Here is a 23,825-nt window from a genome sequence, read left to right on the forward strand (position 1 = left end):
GGTCACAGGAAAGAAGTAGACCAAACTGCACTGACCCACACTAGAGAAGGACTATCTACATCCGCTCTCCACATACAGGCTTGTTTAACACCTTCCTCAGAGCTGCTGGATTCAACACTCCTTAAACACCTAACAGTGAGACTAAGCATTAATGCAAGGCACTTTTTTTTTTTCGGAACACACCCACGATTTGGCACTTACCCAAAAAAACAGGACTTTCTGGAGAAGAAATCAGAACATCTGTGGGTGCAGACTGGATCCAGGTGGGTCTCCAGGGCACTTAGGGTAAGGGGGGGAGGGTTATGAGGCTTAACTCCTTGTCGATGCACAGAAGGAATCAGTTTGTGAAGGCATTACAGAGACGCTGATCCAGGTATAATCTCTAAAAGCTTGAAGTTTTTCATTCATTAGGCCAATTCGTTGTGTTTCACTGCTGCAAACAACTCTTGATCCTCACCTGTGCTGCAGTGTCCATAAGTGTTTCTGTTGAGAGTGACAGCTTCTGAGGGGGGGAGAAAAAAAATGATGCTGATGCTGTGACAGGAAAACCCTTCACCTCCAGCTCAGTCCATCACTGAAGCCACAGCTTGCCTGCCAGTGGCGGCTCAGCTGTTCTCCTCTGCTTCTCCTTCCTCTCTTCCTCCTCTACTCTCTGTTCCCCAACGAAATGCAAAGCAATCCCTGCGCAGCTCGCACGGTAATGGAGACAATCTCCCTTTTTTGTCATCTTAATTGTTTGATCATGAGACTCCAGGCTGCCCCCTCCTATATCTGGGAATAATCTCGCCTTACAGCTGCAGAGTGGTTTAGATTTTTTTCCACACACCTGAGCGTAAAAAAGGCATGAAACTGTGACAAGTGCTCATGCCGATTACATTAGAATAAATGTTACTAATCAGATGGTGATGATGGTGATGATGATGATTGCAGTGATTGCCAATAACTCTGAGCTGGAAACAGCCCCGCTGCGCGCCCCAAACCCCCCAAAAAAGCTTCCGAATGCAAAGAATATTCACAGAAAAATGCGTACCAGCAAATCAAAAGAAAATCGCACTCATGCACGAATGGTAAATAGATTTTTTTGTTTTGTTTTTTTGTCTAATCGTGATCCTTTCTTCTACCTCAGATGATGGTTTAATCTTGGCAAGCGTCTGCAGCAGTTGGCGCACAACGACGTCCCCATAATCCAAAGGAAAAATGCGATAAGAAAGAGGACAGGATCTGATTGTTAATTGATGCCGAACTGACCCTTTTTGAGCGCTTCCAGTCGCACCTGATTTAGATTTAACGGCGGAGCTCGGAGGGAAAAACAAACTGATCTCTGCGCGGAGAAGGGCGGAGATGGTGGGCAGGAACCATGCAACGCCTCCAACGGTACCCGGTCCGCCCGATTCAAAGCCAGCTGAAGAGGAATTATTCAATTATTATTCTCACAACTCAATATATAACTGTTTACGGAAGAAAATAAAAAAGTTAACTGATTTTTACATTGTATTTCAGTATAATATGGGAAAAGAGTCCGAATTCCCACTTTAGTCTCAGAATTATGACTTTAGTCTCAGAATTCTGACTTTTTTTCTTGGAATTCTGACTTTTTTTCTCAGAATTTTGACTTCTTAGAATTCTGACTTTAATCTCAGAATTCTGACTTTAATCTCAGAGTTCTGAAATTTTTCTCAGAATTTTGACTTTTTGTCTCAGAATTCTGACTTTTTTTCTCTGAATTTTGACTTTTTTCTTAGAATTCTGACTTTTCTCAGAATTCTGACTTTAATCTCAGAATTCTGACTTTTTTCTCAGAATTCTGACTTTTCTCAGAATTCTGACTTTAATCTCAGAATTCTGACTTTTTTCCCATATTAAACTGAAATTAAATGTAGATATCAGTTAACTTTTTTTTTTCCATTGGCCCTAATCCTCTTCCATAGCTGTTAGATAGAAAAAGGAACAAATAACGTTAACATGAGCTAACGAATATCCAGCTGTATTAATGAGGAAATCACCTAAGATTCAGTTCAATTCAGTTTATTTATATAGCGCCAATTCACAACACATGTCATCTCAAGGTACTTTACAATTCAACCAGATCATACAGTCGAATTGGTTCAAAGTTTTCTATTTACACTGAGCATGCTTGTGGTGACAGTGGAGAGGAAAACTCCCTTTTAACAGGAAGAAACCTCCAGCAGAACCAAGCTCAGTATGAGCGGCCATCTTTTGAGGCCGACTGGGGTTCAAGGAGACAGAAGCAGAGATACAAAAAGCAACTGTAAAAGGCGGCCCCATCCAGGAAACACACAGCCAGGCAGACGAGCTTCGAGCCAACTCCCATGTCAGATGATGAAGAGAGCACATCCACCCAGTCACAGTCAGAGAAACAGGACTACACTGGAAAACAGGCCGGTCGCCAACATCTATAAACAAAGGTGTTGATGGCAGCAGCACAGCTGATATTTCAAATTTAAAATTCCGTTTGTTCATTTTAAAGTTTATCAATTACAAACTAATTTAAAAAAGCCATTAGCTACTAAATAAAGGCACATTACTTGAAGGTTGAATGAAGGAAAATCTTTATGTGGTGTTATGTTGTCCCTGTTGTAATTGTTGTGGAAATGTCAAATGTATGTTTTCTAATTCTCAACTTTTTTTCTAATTAATTTTGTTATAGGCTACCGTTATTGATTAAATTGTTGTTATGGTTGTTGTTGTTATTGTTGTTGCTACTATTAATAATATTGTACTAGTTAGTATTATTATTATTATTATTACTGGTAGAGATGCTGGAAGCAGGTGGGGATTTGCCATTAGGCAATAATAAGCAGTTGCCTAGGGCCCAAGTTCCTGGGGGCCCCATAAAATTCTGTCAACATGTATGGTTAATAAAACTATTCCTTATTGGTGCTCATCAGTGAATGCTTAGACAGCAGCAAGCCATTTAAAAACAAACTATTCGAAGAGCAGTGTTGAGAACTTGGTGCCTTTTTAGCTTTTCAGACCCCTCTAGCACTTTTATTTCAAAAAAGCGCCAAGTCTAGCGACTTTATCCTGCTAGTTGAGACTTTGGTGACAACATATAAAGGCACCGAACTCTGCTCTCCAGAGCAAGTAGATTCGTAACCCCGCCTCCTGCTCTACTCTATCTTGTCTGCTGTCCTGATTTATGTAGCTATTATTTAATACAAATTAAAAATGGAAAACAGATAAGCAGATCATGGCTTGTCTACAATAAAAGAAGGACTGGGTTATTTAGTTTTGCCATCAAATTTTTGGAAACAGGAAGGAGCAATCAGCTAAGTGAGGTTAGTGCTTGGAAAAAATCTTTCATTCCTTTTGAGACAGCATGAAAACTCAGCTAAAATCAGGAAAACAACAAGAACAGGGACAAGAAGGTCCTTATCCTAAAATTAAATCAGAATAAAATATCTGCTCTGTGAAGATATATACAATTTCAGAATGGATAACATAAGAAATTTCCAAAGCAATAGGATAATATCACGATTTAGGGTGAAGCATAAGAATTTACTCTTGGTGCGGTAATGGTCCTATAGGGGATGAATTTCATGTTTTACTTGAATGCAACAATTTATAAGTTGTTGAATTTAAGCAAAAGCGATTGCAAAATGTTACAGGCAGCATCCATTAAAATATGCTTCTTCAGTCTGACCAACCAATATAAATTGGGTGCTTGCTTGTCTCTCTTTCAGGAAGTTCTGCCATTGTTGAATTTATATTTCTTTTTGTTATCATGTGAAGTTTGACCTTTATACCAATAAAAAAGAAATGCACCTGTAGACTTAATTATTGGTCTTTCCTGTTGTACAAATTTTCTTGAGAGCTCACATTACTCCAACAAGTCCATGAACATGGCTGCCTAAAAGTTTACTTGCTACAAAAAGGGAAATAACAAAACTAAAACAACCCATTCTGTGACAGGAGGCACTTCCAATTTCTGATAACTAGATCCCAAGGGTGCTGAAAAGCCGCGGGCTCACTGTGTTAAAAAAAAAAAAAAAAAGATTTGCCATGAGTTCATCTCAAGTTTGTTATTTAAGAAAATTGGAAACCCTGCACTGAGTCTCAGTATCTGCTTTCAGATTAACTCATGTCTAGTAATGTGCTGTTTAAATGCAACAAACTCTACTGAGAATTGTGTCTATCTATAGGATAAGCTAAAAAACACTTTCTTTACCAAATCCCAAAGCTTTATAATAGACCAACGCAAAATGGAGACTAATTCCAAAGTTAAGGGATTTGATAGAGGCCTGCCAGATATATTTACATTATAAAACTGAAAGTGTAAAAACTGCAATTTTCAAATCCTCTTCCTTTTAATGACTTGAAACATAATTCAGTGCAACCAAGTAACAGAATATGACACCTCATTAAAAAACAGAGTCTACCTGAGTGTGATTCAATCTCATAAATCTAGCTGTTCTGCAAAAACCTCAGGGGTGGTTGAAGACTGCCAGAAATATGGACGTTTGCCTAGAAAGACTTTGGCAAGGCAAATGTTATTCAGAGCAGTAGCCAGTAGCTCAATCAATTGAGCAAATATAAATCAAGAACTCCACAAATCTGAAGTGCAACAAATATATAGAAGAGTGTGCAAGAAGATGACCTTTGTTAACTTTGTTACTTTTTACCAAAAAACATGCAGTGCAGGAACCGAATAACAGTTCCTACCGTGAATTATGATGGTGGCAACATCATGCTGTGGAGATGATTTTCTTCAGTTGCATCAGAAGGCTTGTTCGAGCTGTTCCAGCTAAATATAGGACATTACATTTCCATAAAATATGACAGATTTAAGCTGCTGTATGTGGAACAGAGAATGTTTAACAAAATCCCTTTTAATAAATAATAATTATAATTGAACATCATTGATCTGACAATGGAGAAATTCATCCCTTTGGGGAGCAGTGGGCTGCTACTGCGCAGCACAATCGAGGGTTAAGGGTTTTGCTCAGGGACCCTGAGTGCAGGCTGTGGGGATCAGTCCGGGTATTTGCAACCTTCTCAAAGCTCAAGCGCTGTGCTCTAACCCACTAGGTCAGGTGTAACCAATCAAAATCATCAACCAATAAAGGTCCAGAGACATTTTTAATTCAAATCCGTTACTTTAAACAGAATTTAACACTTAAATAAAATAAGCTAATTATGCATTCATGTTATACATTGAATCTCTAAAGAAAAAAAATACAAAAAAATAGAAAATTTTCAATTTTAAAATCTAAAGTGTTTTTAAGTAGAGAACAGCAATCGTTCAGTTTGATATATTGATAATTTCCTGATTCACATATCTTATAAAACACCTGAACTGACCGTTTGTTATTTTTCTTTCTTTTTTATGGCTTAATGAGAGCAGTAGGCTTTATGCTGACCTGCAAGGCTTTTAAAACTGGGTTTAATGGTCCTATTCTCAAGCACATATCAAGGTGCTCACTCATAAGCCTTGATCGGTATTTATTTTTGATTATGATCATGGTGGGGAATCTTGCTTCACAGCAGTAGGTTGAGCCAAACATACTCTAAATGTGCGAGGTCATCTTCAAGCACACCATTTCACTTTTCTTTCAATAGTTCACTGCACTTCTTCCAGCAATCCACACTTTCTCTGCTCTCTTTTTCTCATCGTTTTCTCCTTCTTTCCCATCGCCCGGCTTGCCACAGGTTTAGCTCGCAGTAGCAACCCAGACTGACACAGCTCATTGGCTAATTTTTATCATGTGTAGCCTGGTGCCGGATGCTCCAGAGGTATTTACTATGTTAACATGAGAAGCGGTGCAAGTAAAGTTAGACAACAAGCAGTAATTTATAAATGTTTTAAATAAGGTTGGGTCCAGATTAGCCAGCAGGTGGGGCAAGATCCGGACCCTGGTCCACTAATACGTATCCTCTGCCCTAGACCAACACTCCTCTAATGTGCAAAAGACTTAAAGTTGTAAGTTCGGCAAGGAATAAAATCCTGGAGACTGTTTTGTGATTTTACATTTTAAAAATTGTAAAAATGTTTGTGGTTGTTGCCTGAAAAAAAAAAAACATGAATATTTGTTTGAGATACTTTCTTTCTCCAAATCAACCCTTGAATTTTAAGAAAGACAAACTGAGTTCAGCGTCTGCAGAACTAGTGAGCAGATCCATTATCAGTACGTTTTCTTTACACATCAGACAAAACCAACAAGGCGTTCTTCATGGATTATCCTTAAGACTTGCAGCTGGGAGCCCAGAATGTGCGGTATTTGTGTAAAATAAAAATGTTCAGTAGGCAGGGTGCTTGATTTTTCACTTGGTGCTTTGTGTCTTCCAAGAATCAGTTTTATTTTCAGTTTCTGGATCTGAAGTCCCCTTTTTCATTTCAGCGCATTTATTATTTATCAGGTTATTTATTATTCATATTGTTTAAGATAAACCAAATTCATTATTAAGGTAAGGATTTAGTGTCCAACATTAACTCAGAGTCAATGAGAAATACATTCAGTGTCTCTAAAGACCCTTCAGACATAGAACCAACAATGAAGGTCTTATTGTCTTTGTGATGGGTCCAGTTAGAGAAAGTGAGGGAACAATCTTTTAACCTTAAAGGAAAAACATAACAATACCATTTTAATTAAGTCCAATAAAATGGAACTTTCCTGTTTTATTCCTGGAGCAAAAACATATAATAAAAAAAGGGCTAATCATACAGAGCAAATGCAAAGGCTTATTTGAATACACACCAGTGAGGAAATGTTTTCACATTTAGTAAAAAGGATGACTTTGGATTTAAAATGTAAATTTGGCCCTTAAGTGCTCACTTTATGTTGTTCAAAGAATCCCAGTAGCCCAAACAGAGACAACCACTGCACATTTGTAAGTGACTCATTTTCATAGTCTAATGGATTTCTGTTCTAATCATGAAGGAACAAAGCTGCCATTTAGGTCCAGATATTAGGAGGCAACAGCAGCTGTTCAGTTTTTGCTTCTATATAAACATGTTGCATAAATACCTGCCAGTAATAGTCACATCCTCAATAGATCATCACTTAAAAACGATGGTATATAAATCCCTGGAAAAAACAATATGGGACCTTATAAGGCCTTTTTTAGTCTACTTAATGTCACAAAGTTAAATATGTAAATTTAGAACATTCATTACTCCTTATTTGTAAATGTTTAAGGGGTCTAAAACAAAGATTTAAGTTTTAATCTTGTGAACAGAAAAATCGAAGTATGTGAAATCTTTGCATTGCATAGCTGACAAACAAATGATTTATTCAGTTTATAAGCTAAGGTTAAATGGACAAAATGTAAAAGATCTCTGCTTTTATTTCACCCATTTCTCCTTTTTAAACTCCTGAAATTTTCACATATAATTGAACTATTTTTACATTCCCTGGCTCCATAGTTTATATGTGTAAAGAGCTTACAATAATTCATTTTATACCAGCACAACAACTTTCAGGCAGTCACAAAAACATGGCCTCACATTGGACTCTAGCAAAATGCAGATTTATTTTATGGCTTTATTTTAACATCTTTTCAAAGGCCACTACTAATTGAAGAGAGAGCTGTGATAGTAAATAAGTTTTACAAAACTTTTACTTTAAAATTTGAGTTTTAATGTTGGGTTTTTGTGGTTTTTTTTATTTATATATATAAGGTTGACTGTTTTCATAAATATAAAAAGAAAAAACGTATGAAACAACGCATCCAGAAATGAACTTTTTCTTATCTGGATATGTTTTGAAGGAGGCGTTTTTTGGCCCCAACACAAAAAGTAAAATCTATCTTGGGACAGTGAAGTTAATACACTCATCTAAAACACCACAATAAAAAAAAAAACTAGACCTCCTTACAATTTTCTCTCACGGTTCTCAGTCACCCTAAATACGCACACACTAGAAATCTCCATGGAAACTGATAAAAGAATAGCTTTTGCGCAAAACAGGAAAAAGGACTAACAAATCACAACATACAAAGGAATTTAGGTAATCAACAAGAAATACACATTTAAAATAATCTTTAAAAAAAACAATTAGAGTACCGTAGATGTTTTTCTCGAGATAACAGGGAAAATATGCAAATATTTCAACACGTAAAACAAATACATTACATTGTGGTGTTTCATATTTTTGCTAAACAAAATTGTAAATGGAGCTGCTAATATTAGCCTCAAGCAAGACCATTTTTCATACATTTTATTTCAGTTTTATCTCATTTAAAATAGCTTGAAGCATAGGATTGAGCATCTCAGCAGTGACCTCTGAGTAGATGCATAGGATTGAAAGTTGCATGAATGTTGCAGATAGCAGAACAGAGAGGGTGGGCAACAGAGGAAAGGGGGGAGAGGACACGGAGAAGGAGTAAGCACAGAGTACACCACCTACACTCCTCTCCATGGCAACTACCACACTAGAACGAGCCATAATGCAGCTCGCTCTCTTCCTATTCTGCAAACTGTTCATTTGGTGCCATATGCAGGGTGCAGTATGTGGGAGACAAAGCATTCTCCATTCCTGTTGTAGGAGAGGATTAGAGAAATGCGAGAAGCATCTATGATACAAAAACACTACTGGCTGAGTGTTTAAATGCATATATATGTATATATATGCAGTTGTCGATCCGGCAGAGATGTTTGCACAGCTTGACACTGAATACATCATCAGCGCTTGAAGGGATTGCTTGTTATTTTTGAATTAAGCTGTTTGGTCTTTTTTATTCCTCACAAAGCAAGTGACAAAGTGTGTGGGAGGCAGCTGCTTTCAAATAACTGGCATTGCGGTTGTTGGAGTTTAAAAGGCATAATAAAATCCTTCTTGCAGAGAAGTCCGTTTGTTGGCACAAGCGTAAAGCAACACCAGAACAACACCGTGTGTGTGTGTCAGCTTTCTCCTAATGTAGGCTGGTGAGATATTAGTTTAATATAGAGTATCAAACATCTTAGCATGTTGTAACACACATTGGAGTCATATTTTTTCTGCATTGAGTTCATTAGCTTGAAACTGCTTGGATATTTTAATGAACTGAGAGCATCAGACTATCTAAACTAAAAGGTAAGCTTACTTTAAGACCATCATTAGTGGTCATTAATGTCTTTCATGAGCTCCAACCGATAACAGTGAATTTATAATAAATTAAATCAATTCTGCACAGATGAGAGGTGAGGAACCCCCTGGACAGATAACCGGTCCATCAAAGGGAAATAAAGAGACACACAGCCATGCATGCATGCTCTCACCTTTGGACAATAGAGATTTACCAATCAACCTAACAGCTGGGTTTTCAGACTGTTGGAGGAAGTCTGATAGAAACCATCCATGTATTGGCAGAAGATGCAAACCCCACGCAGGTAGATCTCTGGCTGGGATTGGAAATTCAGGACTTTCTGCTTCAAGGCAACAATGTCACCAGACTATTTAACAATTACAATTTGCAAAAAAATTAGGAGAAAAACATTAGGGATGTAAACAGAATTCACTTATTCTGGAACAAAATCTTTGGTGAGAGTAAAAAAGAAACCAATCTAACCAACAGTAGAGCACAAAGGAATTAAGACAATTTTTCTGTTTATCAACTTTGTCAACTTTTCTGTTTATTTAAGTCGAAACCATCATTTAGTCAAGTGGGTCTTGACACACACATCATCCCAAATATACCAGTACATTTATGCCCGAAAATCAAAAAAAGCTCTTGATTTACTAGACTATGTTCTTAGTCTTGCTGATTGACCTTAAGCCGCCCATCTGAAAACTTTAATTCAAAATGTATTTAAAGAAAGAATCAATTCAATTCAATTCAATTCAGTTTATTTATATAGTGCCAAATTCACAACACATGTCATCTCAAGGCACTTTACAGTTCAACCAGATCATACAGTCAAATTGATACAAAGTTTTCTATCTAAGGAAAACCAGTTGATTGTATCGATTCATTGACTCAAATACAATCCCTCACACTAAGCATGCTTGTAGCGACAGTGGAGAGGAAAAACTCCCTTTTAACAGGAAGAAACCTCCAGCAGAACCAGGCTCAGTGTGAGCGGCCATCTGCCGAGGCCGACTGGGGTTCAAGGAGACGGAAGCAGAGACATAAAAAGCAGCTGTAAAAGGCGGCCCCGTCCAGGAAACACACAGCCAGGCAATCACCACATATGAGGAATCTTAGGTCATTACAAAGCTGCCCAGCAACAACTGTTGACCTTTTATTAGTTGGTAAGAGTCTTAAGTGTCATATGAAGAACTTGAACATAACATGGAAAGTTTTGGTCCCTGTTTTTAGGAATACGTGTGTTTTTTGTCCACGAAGAAAAATTCTTCCCAGCATCAATGTGAATATCTGTTCTTATATGTTGGGTAAGATTCTCTAAGGAGCAGTGACTTCCTTTCTGACCATATTCTACTATCACAGAATTGCTGAGGAAACGTTGGTCGTCCGGTCTATATGACAAATCTGGAAAAGGCAACTCTACCAGTAGTTTTTCAGAGAGGCTTTTAAGGAATATACAGTCCTTTAGTACCAAAGGCAGGAGGTAATAGCATGCTGGCCCCAAGGTGGAGCTTATTTACGAGAGCATGTTGGAGTCCACAAGGCTCTCTGATTTTAATAAAGAAATGTTTTAGCTTTGCTATTTGCTGAAGATTTGGTTCGGTTTGAGTGTCAGCTGTCTGCAGAATGATTGAGGGTGAATGGGCTCATCCTTGGAGATAATTAATAAATAATTGAACTTTATTAATCTCACATTAGAGATGTTTACCTCTGCATTTCACCCATCTCCTTGGGGAGCAGTGGGCTGCCATGGTGGGGCGCCCAGGGAGCAGTGTAAATGAGGTGCAAAGCTCTAATAACTCTTTCAGCTGAGAATAGATACTCATTGTCATCTAAAGAAATGGTTTGAGGAGGTTCAAGGAAACGATCATGGTGACGTCTTCAGAAAAGTCCCACTGGAAGAAGACCCCAGTGCAGATCCAGAAGAAACTGGAGGGACTATATGTCTCTTCTGGAGGGAAAACACAGTGAGTTTCATCAGAATAAGCTGAGGATCGGAGGAAATAAAAGTGTGTCTGGGCTTCTTGATTGATTTGGTTTGTTGGTTTCCTGTTAGCTCTATTTTCTGTTTGAATATACCACTTGTAATTATCATGTAAGGTCAGTAATAGATGAACAAAACCAATTGAAACAACTTGAGTAATCCAAAGCTACTACTTAAGATACTGAGAACAGAAAAATCTGGTAAAGAGGATTGTTAGAAGTTTTTAAAGCAGCTTTGGCTCAAAGCTAATGGAGCTTTCAAGGAAAGTTAACATTTTTCTTATTCATCTGCTTTAGGCTAAACCTTTAGTGGTTAGAGTGCAGAATACATGCAAAGCATCTTCAAGGATGTTCTTCTTTGACGGCTAAAGCTGGCCTAGATGGTAAAAAGCTGCAGGAATGATTCTTATTTAGCGACATAAGAGGTTAAAGGTTTCACTTTGCTGAAATGTTGAGGGGGCGACTTTCTTGCTAGGTCATTGTACACCGAGAGTAAAAATAGAAAAGCTAATCTAAAGCCCCTAAGGGATCAGCATAGCGTCATTGTTCAGGACTGAAGCTCAGGCAATTATCTGCTATTAACAAGCGAGCACACTTTTTAAAATGTTTGTTCGCTGTCTGCTTCATTTAAATACAGAGTTCTGCAGGGCAAGAGAGCGAGCGGTTAGACTTTAATGAAAAATGCTTCACCATTTCACTTAACGTTCAGAGAGAAGAGGAATATAAAACTGGAGAGAATGAAGCTGTTATTGAAAAAAAACGAAAGAGTATTATCCTTATTTTATTGATAAGGATGTCAGGGTGTTAATGGAAGTCAGGGATTATTACCTGATCAGTTAAATCCGCAACTAATACACATAAATATTCAGACATGCTATTGTAGAAAATTTCCAGTGTCATTGTTAAGAGTCACAAAGCAGTGTTAGTTTCAGGTTTAATTCAAAGATAGCTACTAAGCAGGGGTTCAGTTGGATGACTGAATGAATTCAGCTGCAGACTAACAGGTTTTAATTTAAATGTTTAAAGAATTAAGTCCAAAACAAATGTGTTTTGTGAGGCGTCTCATTTTAGATCTTGGAGAGCTACTCAGCACCATACTATAAACACATTTTCAGTTTGTTTTTTACATAGAACACGAGAAAGTTAGGTTTTTATAAGGCCTGTTAAGAGAAAAACAAAAAAATCCAGCGGTTTGTTTTCTAACTTTTTTTGCCTGTTGTTTTGTACACACAAAAGGCTTGAGATACATATTTCATTTAAAAATCTGTTATCATATTCTGGTGATCCTGGTTTCTATCTAGATGACAATATTTGTATTTCCAAAAACCTTTAAAAAAAAAAATAACTTTCTTCTAGTTTCTGGTCACATCCATATTCATTCACTGTCACCTTTAATAAAAAGTCAAACAATAAATCAAAGTTATCAATGTTTATTTCATTATTCCTGAAAAGGATTGCCACTTAGGGAAAATACAAAAGAGTTATCTGTAAAAAACTTGACATTTTAAGGACAATAAAAGAAAGCATTCAAACTGTAGATGAGTCGACACTAATAAACCTAAAATTTCTGATAGGGGTATCCAAATGTTGCAAATCTCCAGACTTAATTTTACAAAGGAAATAAGAGGAATACAATGAATGCAAAAAAATGGAAGGACATGAGAAATCAAGAAAGGTAGAGAGAGACAGGGAGGCAAGAAGTAAGAAGGCAAACCTAGAACAAGGAAGAAAGCTAAAAAGACAACCAAATAGGAAATAAAGTCTGGAAGGATATACAATCCGCCAATCTTTCTGCTTCTTTGAGAACACCATATTGAAATCCCATACCTTTCTTTATTACGCAGGAACTCTGACTTTCTAACCATCTGTCCTTCAGTGAATAGTAGCACTGAAATGTATTTCTCTTACACTGACCTGTAAAGGTAACTGAGGTTGTTTGGAGAAACAGAAACAGTTTTATGGAGTCGCTGCTGGTTTATAGAGGTGCCTCAAACCAAGGACTTCATTATGTTGTGTGAAAACTCTACTGTTTAACTCCATTACAAATTTCTGCTTATTCCCCAAACATCTGCAGGATTTTCAATAGAAAGCTTACATTTTAATGTATAAAAAAAAAAAAAAAATACTCCTTTATGTCGTAACTCCACTTTGTTTGACGACCATTTTCGGGCGCACCGCCTTCATCGCAGAGGAGTCTGCCCCTGCTCCTCCTCCTGAGCTGCTTGGAAACCCGTGAGCTGCCACGTATTTCCGGTACGCCTCTCTGATGATGCGGAAGGCTCGAGCGTTGGCATAGGGTATGTCCGTTACTGGGTCCCGGTACAACGCTGCCTTGTGCGTGACGGGACAAATCTCCTGAACTGGAATCTGGGGGCTGGACTTGGCTCTGGGAGGAAAGGCCGTCTCAAAGGCTTCGTCGTCGCTGAACGTTATGTAAGTCCGGGAGCACAGGCCTCCAGTGGGTTGCTGGGGAGTCGTGGTGGGATTCTGTGGTGCAGTCACAGAGATGTCCTGATCCAGCCTGTGGAAGATGGCATTAAGATAATCAGTAATTGTTGTATTCACTTTGTACAATATGGGATTTATTTTACTATTGTCCGCATCAACTTTATTATTTTTTTTCCTTTTTAATCTCTTCCTTTGATGAAAAATCATAATAAATCTTCTTACTAAATTGCATAACAGCTAAACATGAGATAATGTTTTGGCATACGGTCATATAGAAGGGATTAAACATTCATGGGGCGGATTATACTTGTTGCAGACAAAATATACATACATAAAAAAAAAGAAGTTTATATTGTGTCTGAAAAAGACTTTAAAGGGCAGCTGGGTCTGACTGGTGATGACACATACCCCTCCACATCCACATTTTCCTCCTTAAGGAGTGAGTGAGAGACCAGGGGCATCAGGACTGAATGGTAACGGATGGTCGGCCCCTCAAAACGCCGCTTCTTATGGACCTGTTTCTTCTTGTCTGCTTCCAAACGTTCGTAGTTTTCTACAAAGAGAAACCAGTTAGAGCTCAGTCTGTGGGAAAATAACATTAGTACATATAAACTATAGTAAAACAAGAATCTACCCCGTTAGGGATGTTGAATAATGTACAGAAAACCAGCATAATATAAACAGAATACAAGTGCATCTTAATTGCTGACATTATTCAGTTTAATTCAAAAATAAGTTAGTCATCCTAAAGGGATATTAAATATGCTTTAGTGTTTATTTTATTTTGGAAGTTTTATTTGAGGAAGTGAAGCTCATATAGTTTTTAGATTTATTGTAACAAAGTGATATATTTATTTATGTATTAACTCTGATGGTTACACCTGATGGTCTTTAGGCCATGGCAAACAAAGATGGTGAAACAACAAGTCGTCTTCCACTTATTCCACCCATCTTTATAAACTCAACAAACTCAAACAATTATTTAGTGGAATAAATTAACTTTTAATGTATTCCCATTTTTTGAGAAACACATTTGTTTCAAATTCAAATCCAGAAGTGACATTTTTATCCAGTTTATTTCTCAGTGCCTGTTGTCGTTACTTTAACCAGTTTGTATTGCTTTTCCTGCATAGTTTAGTTCTATTTTCAGGAGCAATTGAGCAGTAAGACATTTCTAACTAATCCGATTCTTACCCAGAGATCGAATGTTGACCTCAGCTGTGATTTTAGCCTCTGCCAGCAGTTCTTCCTGGGTCAGAGGACGATCCCGGTGAGCGCCTCTCCGTCTCCGAGGAGCATCCTGGCGCTCCTGTAAGCGCAGGTTGGTTTTCCTCGTGTGTTCACTGGTGGACTGTCTCACAGACTTTCGAGCTACTTTGTAAAAGATAAGGACAGAGCATTAAATTATTAACCTAAAACAGACCCACCAAGGAAAAGTAGTTAAGATCCCCAATATTTATTTTTTGTTTATCTATAATATAACTGATCATTATTATTGTTAATGTAATAATTTAGGAAAATAAATGGCTCATAATTTTGGGAGAAGAAGAAAAATTGCAGCATCTTACTTTCAGCAAAATCTTGAAATTCTTGGGGAATCCTTCTTTTGAGCTCCACTTTGGTTTTCTCTGTCCTTTTCTGCTCCTCATTTGGTTTTTTAGGTTTGGGTTTTGCCACCTTTATGGGCTCCTTGGATTAAATACAAAAAAAATACAGCATACAACTGAACTATTTAATAAAGGGCAGGAGTAAATCACATAGCTTGCTCAAACTGCAGCAGAGAATAAAGGAAATTATGCATCTCAGGTAGTGATTTTTCCTTATATAACGAACAGGATTTGGTACTGATGGAATCTGATTGGAGCATATGAGACATCCTGTGAAAACAGAAGTTGTGTTGCCACATTCATCTTACTTTACTATGTATTCCTAATGATTCTGTTTAAGAGAGAAAAATTATACTGTCCCATTTTTTTAATGCTATTAGCTATACAATGAAATCACAAAAAAAAACATTTGAATGAATATAGAAATACAAGATTAACCACTGGTCAAACGAGAATAATAACTCAAACAAAATAAAAAGAAAAATGTGTAATAAATGGATTTCTGACTCATTTAAATTATATTAGACCAATAGACTTTAAGCTTATTAAATACCTTATAAGCTTTGGTAACGACTCGACTCTTCCTCCGAGGAGCATCTTCCTCCTGGTCACTGTCAGGTTCGTCACCCTCGTCGATATCAAAGTCACTGTCCACCTCATCCTCTGTGTCTGAGTGCTCTCCATGATATTCATCATCTCCAGATTCCTACATGCAAGCAGAAGGAAAAGGTTGGATGAGATAATGAGAGTATTCAGTTGTGCTTGATAGTTTACATATAATCCCATTAAAGAAAATGATCAATTCACACTAATAATTCAAATAACACAAAACTGAAAAAATTAGTAATAGATAAAAAAATAATAATAAATGATCATTTAGGAAATAAAATACTGATTTTGAGTTTTTGCTTTAAAATATTCTAAAAAGCAAACTGTCCCCGACAAATTTAAGTATCTGCCGATGAACAGTGAACCAACATACCCGTAAACACAACTTCCTCATTTAGGACAAATAAGCTTCAATCAGGTTTTATGTGATGAAACAATTAAATGTGGTCAGGGAGACTAAAAACATTTAAGAAAGATTAATAAATGAAAAAAAACAGGAAAGATTTATACAAAAAGACTGAAAGACAGTATTTCCCAAACGCAGACTTCCACACTTTTATGTACAAATCTATTATTTTTTCATTTTCTTTTAGCATTTCTGATTGTGTACAGATTTGAGGCTGAAAATCAGCTTTTCCAATGAATGCATCCAAGAGACAGCAAACACGAGAAACACCCAAAAACAATGCTATAGTTCGAACAGGAAGAGACAGATCTGAGAACAAAGTCAGCAGGACATTACCTCATGTGCTTTGGGATCAATAGTAAATCAATCAGCACAAGTTTAGACTTGAATTAGTTCCATCCTAGCAGCATCAATAGCAAAGTAGAACCCAATTCAAACTCCATTCTTGATTGCACAAACTTAGCAAATTATACTGAACCTGATTCAGTAAGTCGCAGGACAATAGGTTTGATGTTTTCATTAATATTAAGGGTCCATTCCTCTTCAGAGGCTATGTGCAAAGAGGATCAGCCCAGTGAATCTCACAAAACAACACTACACACCACACCAGAGGAGAAAACCTGCTGTTTCAGCTGGTACACTTCAAGATGTTTGAACATAGCATGATCAAGGTGAAGGAAAGTGAATCTATGATCCTTATGCTATGCCGTTCCTACAATTTATTTGCTTTCTAGTGAAATTCCACAGAGAGGAGTGATTGGAGTTTATTCTAGCAATGTAGGAACAGAGCCCTCCCTCTCTACTATTTGTTTATTAACACTTAAACTGAGCAATCTAAAAGTAAGCTACTAAACTTCTCCTTGATTTATTACAAAACAGGCAAGATTGGCAGCTCTAAAGCATGAGAACATGAACAATCAAGGCGTGGGAATCAAAGGTGAGGCCCTTCTTTTACCTATGAAGGGTAGCAACAAAATACTGATTACATTGGACGTGGTGCGGGAAGACGATGATGGTATTTTGAAAATCTCCTGGCATGTTCGGATGGTGCGTGTTTAGGTCGCTTGTGGAGAAATGTCCTGGGCCATGAGTAGCGTCAAAAAATGAGAAAAAGCGGAAAAAGCAGAGATCAATTGAAGGAGAGTCCAGTTCAGAAATGTCAAGCGATGAACAATCTAGAAATTCCACTGGAAAACAAAATGAGTACAAAGTATATTCAGACTAGTTAATCAGCAGAGTCTTTTACAGATTGAGATCCGGATCAGTTAACAAAATCCATAAATAAACTAGTAGGAGAAGTCTGAAGTGCCAGAATACTGTATAGTGGAGACCTGTTAATCAACTGAAGAGACAGCGCTCAACAAGGCAAAGCAATATGGATTAACAAGATTGAGGGGAAAAGAGTTCAGTGCAGCTTGGTGGAGAACAAAAAGATTAGTAGGAGACTCATTAGAGGAGTTCCTCTAAGAATGCCTGAAAAGGAGATTCTAGAAAACATAAGTTGTGCAAAAGTAAAAGAAGTTAAAAGGTTAAAAACAACAGGAAACTGTGAAAAGTGTGATAGCTTATCTGTGTTGATTAAATTTGAAGAAGAGCAATTACCCAGCAAAGTTTTCATTGGCTACATGAGCTACAATGTTAAAATGTACAATCCTCTGCCTCTGAGATGCTTCAAATGCCAAACATTTTAACATATAGCAGCTGTATGTAAAGGAAAATTTCTGAAGAAATAAAAAAACTGAAATTTGAGCTCTGAATAACATGTTGAAGCTGCAAAAAGGATCCCATCCCAGTCAGAAAAACCCAAACCAACAGTTCAGCACATGGCAAGTTCAAAACCTCTGGAGCAAGGTCCCAAAATTAAAGATTCATTAATTGTAAAAAAAAAAAAAAAAAAAAAAAAAAAAAGATTTCTTTCTTCTCATGGTTGAAGTGATCAATTGTAGTGCACAGATGATGAGAAAAAACAAAAAAATCAAAATAATAGTGAAAGCTAGGGCTGGGTACCGAACATCGGTTCTTTTATGGTACCGACCGAAATGCTTCGGTTCTACAGAGTATCGAAACATGCCTCGTCTTTCGGTGCAAAGTTTCGATGATTGGCTGTAACACTTAACATGATTGCGTCATCCAGGAAAAATACATAGGTGGTCACGCCTACAGCCAGGGTTCCTGTGTATTTGTTGTGAACTGGTGGTGAGTGTCGTGGAACCCCTTTAAAATGCCCCCTAGGTCAAAAATGTGGCTTCACTTTATTAAGACTGATGCCAATAGCGCACAATGCAATACATGGTGCACGGAAATAATTTAAGAGCAGAAAGTTGCTCGGTGTTTGACTGCAAGAAGAGCGGACCGCAGCCTGCGCGACCATCCTCCTCTCAGCAGCCCGTGGGCAGTGCAAAGCCAGAGCGGAGTGAATCATGCTGCTTTCACACCGGACGCAGAAAGAGCAGCAAAATCGCGTCTGCTGCTTCCTTTTTGCTGCTTGTACCAGCTTCTGATGCGCGGCTGAAGCAGCTTTGCTGCTCTGGCTCTCTGACGGGCGTTGGGCAGAGCTACTCTATTCTTTATTTGCCTTGCAGCTATATTTGCTGTGATCAGTGGGAATAAAGTATTTTATTATGTTTTTAAATGGGAAAATCCACCTGAAAACTTAATCAGTGCAGTCAGTTCATCCAGATTACCATCCTGCCTTCCAATATTATTTCTGTCAGAGCCGCTCAGACCCTCACATACCAGCAGTGCACTGTCAGTAAGATTCCCATTCAAGGGGCTTGTTTGTCTCCTGAGAAAGCAGACATGTTAATTTTTCTAAAGTAAAACTGCTAAGTAAATTATATTATAAAACTGGTATCGAAAAAGTATCGTTCAGGAACCTGTATCGAAGTGAAGGTATCTGTATTGGTACCGGCACCGAAAATATTTGAACAATACCCAGCCCTAGTGAAAGCTGCAGAAGAGTACCTTTAAGTTAAAGATTTAAACTGGGAAATGGTGGAAAGCATGATGGGAAAACCAATAGGACCATTAGAAACTGGCAGAGTGATGATACATTAAAGATAAATTAGAAATTATTAGGGCAAATGTGATTAAGCATTTATTATTTGGGTTCAGCTAAACAGTTTAGAAAAATATTATTTTTTATTTTTATTTTTTTTCTTGGGGTGAGGCGTTTCTTGTTTCCCTGCTTAATTGCTTATCAGTTGGTGGCGGTAATGCACTTTTAACTAGTTTGCCAGCTGCCATAAAACCTCATAAGAAGAAGAAGAACTGATTACAGTTTTAGTCCAAATGTTCCTGACTAATTTACCAGCTACTATCGGTTTATTATACTTTTCTTATTTTACAAAAACCAAACCAGAAAAAAAGAATTCAGAAAACTATCTGAAAACTACTGAAGTTTTGTTGAATTTAGTATATATAATTGGGCAGGTCTGAGTAAAAGAAGTAAATACTTACAAAGCAAATATTTGTATATATGTTATTCTAAAAGTAATAAATTGGCACTTTCATTCAGTTTTTTGGGTGAATCCTTTTATTTTAAGTTTGAAAAATAGACTTGAAATAGATATATACAATTTTGAAATGATTAACTCCTAAACTGTCACAATTGTGAAAATAATAGGTTTAATTTGTTTAAATCAGTAGAATGTTTACATTAGCATCTTTATGCTAGCCTATGGTTATCAGTTTTTTGTTTACTATTCCAGAGTATTTACTCACATCGTTGAAGCCTCCGTACGTTGTTTTATAAAACTCATCCTCTTCTTCGGCATCCAACAGTTTAGACATGCGGTTTCCCGCAGTCTTCCTGGGTTCGCGTTTAACTGCCAAACTCATACTTGTAAGCAATGCTAACAAACCTTAGCTTTTGTTTGTGCTGCCTGTTGTTTTGCGGTCGTTTAGCTTTTGATCAATTAAATGTTTTTTTCTGTTACCATCTTTACTTTCTAATATAGTAGTGAAAACATTCCAACTAAACAAATGTGTAAATTACGATACATTTAATAGAAAAATCTAACAATGGATCTAACCGCTAGCTCTAATCTTAGCGGCAGCAAAACACTTCCGGAACTTTTTAATGTACTTCCGGGTAAGTATATTATTAGATTTTCAAAATAAAATGTCTCGGTAGATTTGTTATTCCCTGATTTAAATACCCTTCAACGAAGCACGTTTTTAGATTAAAAGCCTTTTTGCCAATGGCAACCTTGAAGCCTATATTTGTGCAACCTACAAACAGTACGGAACAGAAATACAGTTTCTCAAGTTACTAAAATGAATTCACTTTTAATAAAATGGTATCTACTTATATAATTGTAGAGTTTTAACACCATGCTGTTAAACGTGAAAAATAAAGAGTTTATATTGTGTAAGATTTTGTTGTTATTGGATTTAATTAATTTTATAAATAGACATGTTACTATGACAGTGAATTAGAAGGGAAACATATATTTTCACATTTTATTATGACATAAAGGAAAATTGCACTGCAAGACAGTCTTATATCAAAAATCCCAAGCGTTCTCCAAACAAGGCTTTGTTTTAAGTTTTTAATTGTTAGATTTTTTATTTTAGTGCACAGGAATACTGTTACCGTTATTCTGCTCTACTCTATCTGTTCTATTCTATTCTATTGAAGTGTATCTAACTATATCTAGTGATGTAACCAATTCAGAACTTTTAACTTTGTAGAATGTAGATTTAATTAATAAAAATGTAGTACTAGTATTAGATATATTAGTATTAGATATATAACAAACATATTTTTTAGTTAATTGATGTAGATGCTGTGTTTAGCTTCTCATCTTGAAAAAATGTAAAAGGTCCTATCGATATCTTTTTTGCTGAATCAATATTAGTATCAATATTCTGATATTTTTTAAATTATTTTTCCATACACACATTTACAGTATAACTTTCATCAAATGTCACAAGGGATTAAAAAAAAAATTGGTCAAAATGCCACACATCAAAAAATGAAAAGAAAGAAATAAACTAAACCTTTGACTGTAGTATGAAAATTTGATGACAACCTTTTAAACTTCATTCAGTGCTAGTGATTTATTTTTTTATCAATGACCTTGAAAATTTTCAAGCATTTATCTTACCAGATGAAATAATAATTGAGATCAAAACCTCTTGTAAAGAGGCATTTTTTGAACGTTGCTCTGGAAACATCTTGGTTCTCCTCTCTCATTCAGTGCTCCATACTGTCAGAGTTATTGTGTCGTCATAGCAACAACACCAGCTTTTGAACATCACAGCAACAGAGGCAGCTGTGACTGTTGGCTGTGGTGGTAAATGAAAGCCATCATGAGCCAGTTGTTAGAATTAGTCATTTATTTCATCAGTTCTTCACAAGCACTTGTATATATTTCACTGTTTCACAGTGTTTCTGTGTTCACAATGTGTGCAAATAGCTCCACTCTCTGGTGGATGAAATGAAATCTTTGCAATGATCAGGCGTTTTATTTCATGCAGTTTATGTCATATCAAAAATGTTAAACTTTAAATAATGAACCGATTGCATAATATACAGTTTATGTGACAATATTAGAAAAAAAGAAAGGAACAATAAGCACTGAGAAACAGGATGCCGTGCTGATAGTATGTTGCCTCAACATAATGCTAAAATCCCTTTTCACAATATCCAAAGATAAAAAAAACAAGAAGTTATATTATTGTCTAATACAGTATATAGGCTACCTTCTGTAAAGAGAAAAATATGAAACATATATAAGCAAACTAGAGGGCTAGTTAATTTAGCTAATGTTTTTTGTTACTCTTGTTTTGAAACCTTTTATTTTTTTGGCAGGGATCAACATCCTTCAAAAATATTTGCATGTGTGATAAAGACGTGTAAAGAGAATTTACTTTTTTATTAAATTAACTTTAATTATCCAATCCAATAAATTATTGCACTGACTCTAAATTTTTTGTAAGTTTTTCACTTTTTTGTCACTTTTTTAAGAAAAAAAGATCAACAGATCATGCCTGAAGATCAACAGATATGCCTGATTTCAACAGCTAATTCTCCTGTCTTTCCAATTTTGAAGAGCGCTTAATGGAAATGAAAATAACCTTCACATAAGTGTGCATTAAGAAAAAAAGGCTTTAATTATTTATTTGATCAAATTCATACCCTCAGACACAAATTTTTGGATTCAGTAATGACTTTAAATTAATTTAAGCTTGAATATCTACATGCATCAAGTAAAACAGCAGGATTTTGTGACATCGAAATAAATGAAACTACGCTGTATAATTGAAAAATATTTCAATCCATATTATGTCCTTAAAAACATGTAATATTTGCAAGAACTTAAGAAATAAAAGCTTTTTGTTTGTTTTGTTTTTTTTTTTTTTCTTTTTTTGCTTTTTAGAATGCGACTGCAGTCTGCGTTTGCCCTTTCCCCTTGGTGTTGGTTGGGCTTCCACCTGGGGTGCCCAGGGAACAGTGCAGAGCCAAGTGTTGTCTTGCCAAAAGAACCAGAGTGGCAATGGGTTTCAAACTCAAAACCTAAGGATTCTAATTCCTAACCACTAGACCACCACTCCACCTTGGGATGTAGGGACATCATGTTTTAGTGTTGACTTTATTTATGCAGTTCTTAGGTCATTCATTTGCTGACTTGGATTGGTTTGGACTCATTTTGAAAGCAAAAACATTTTTTTTCCCTACAGAATGCATTCTGGCAAACCTTTTTTAGTTTAGTTAATGTTTACTATTGGGTAGGGATAACTCTTCTAATGTATATTACAAAATAAATATCCCTGTTGTCTTAATTAAATTAGAACAAAATGTATTCCCAATTAAACTAAAATGGTTATGCATAACATATGCCAAAGCTATTAGCCTTTGTACAAAAAAAGGATGTTTATGAAACAGTTTTATGTACAGGGAAGTTAGACAAGGAACCAAACATGTCTGATTGCTCATCTGAGCACATGTATCCAGGTATTCACCTGGCTTCAGAAACTGGAAGGTTTTCTCAAACAACAGAAGAGAAGAGGCTTATTGGTTTATCTGAGTTGGGAGATGTGTATAATGAAATAAATGTTTTGTTATATTTCCTTTCTATGGGGAAATACAACATTTAAGAAAAGTGTTGTTTGATGAATTATTGATTAAAAAGTCTGACATGTTCTGGTTCTTTTATAATGAAAAGATCAAAATATTGTTTGATTTAAATGTGTTTAAATTGTCTTTATTTGTAAAGCCTGGAGAAGACAGCTGACTTGCTTATTTAAATAATTCATGAATTTATTGTGCCCGCTATATCTGGTCCTTATGTTTGTGTTTATATTGGTGTCTTTTAAGCCTTTAAAGGCTGGACATACTGATGTATGCAAAACTCTAAATTCATTCATTCATTACACTACAGCCTTGGACTTTCTTCTTTTTCTGTTTAATTAAAAACTCTTTTTTATCAGAGTAACTGTTCTACCATTTACCTCATCTTTTAGATATCATGATCCTCAAGGAAATAAAATAGAATCTGTCAAAATCACAATAGGTAAATAAAAAAATAAAGACAAATATCAGCCCAAAAAAACTCAGTGGTTCATCTCGAGCTTGTATGTCAAAATCTCCACCTTTTACGTATGTGGTTCCCAGTCTAAGATGTTTGCACTTTGAGGAGCTGCAACCTTTTTCTTTCTAATGGCAAGAAGCATTAAAATAATACTTGAATATATTTTAAGAAGCCAACCCCAACCTGTAGTCCTCATAATGTCTGGAACAG

The 23,825-nt window shown here is 36.4% G+C and overlaps 2 protein-coding genes across 6 annotated transcripts in view; both read right to left on the reverse strand.

The window, feature by feature from the left end:
- LOC107088356 (ras/Rap GTPase-activating protein SynGAP-like) overlaps positions 1–1,287 on the reverse strand; it is a 75,414-nt gene extending 74,127 nt beyond the window's left edge. For all 4 annotated transcript variants that reach the window (XM_015380479.1, XM_015380477.1, XM_015380478.1 and 1 more), the window contains exon 1: positions 202–1,287. The gene's annotated coding sequence lies outside the window, so the exon portion shown is untranslated. The remainder of the gene's footprint in view (positions 1–201) is intronic.
- Positions 1,288–13,088: 11,801 nt separating this feature from the next.
- Positions 13,089–20,151, reverse strand: vps72 (vacuolar protein sorting 72 homolog (S. cerevisiae)). 2 transcript variants are annotated; one of them, XM_015380474.1, is made up of 6 exons: positions 19,801–20,151; positions 15,616–15,768; positions 15,024–15,144; positions 14,650–14,826; positions 13,864–14,008; positions 13,089–13,528 (listed from the first exon to the last, which is right to left on the reverse strand). In XM_015380474.1, exons 1-6 carry the CDS (start codon positions 19,915–19,917, stop codon positions 13,138–13,140), a joined length of 1,104 nt encoding a protein of 367 aa, XP_015235960.1. In that variant the 5' UTR covers positions 19,918–20,151; the 3' UTR covers positions 13,089–13,137. The 2 variants fall into 2 exon arrangements, with proteins under 2 accessions (XP_015235960.1, XP_015235959.1); XM_015380473.1 differs by having other exon boundaries at positions 14,650–14,829; positions 19,801–20,148.
- Between the last annotated feature and the right edge of the window lie 3,674 nt (positions 20,152–23,825).

The sequence above is a fragment of the Cyprinodon variegatus genome, unplaced genomic scaffold, assembly GCF_000732505.1.
Source record: "Cyprinodon variegatus isolate N-32 unplaced genomic scaffold, C_variegatus-1.0 Scaffold216, whole genome shotgun sequence".
Classification (NCBI taxonomy): Eukaryota; Metazoa; Chordata; class Actinopteri; order Cyprinodontiformes; family Cyprinodontidae; genus Cyprinodon; species Cyprinodon variegatus.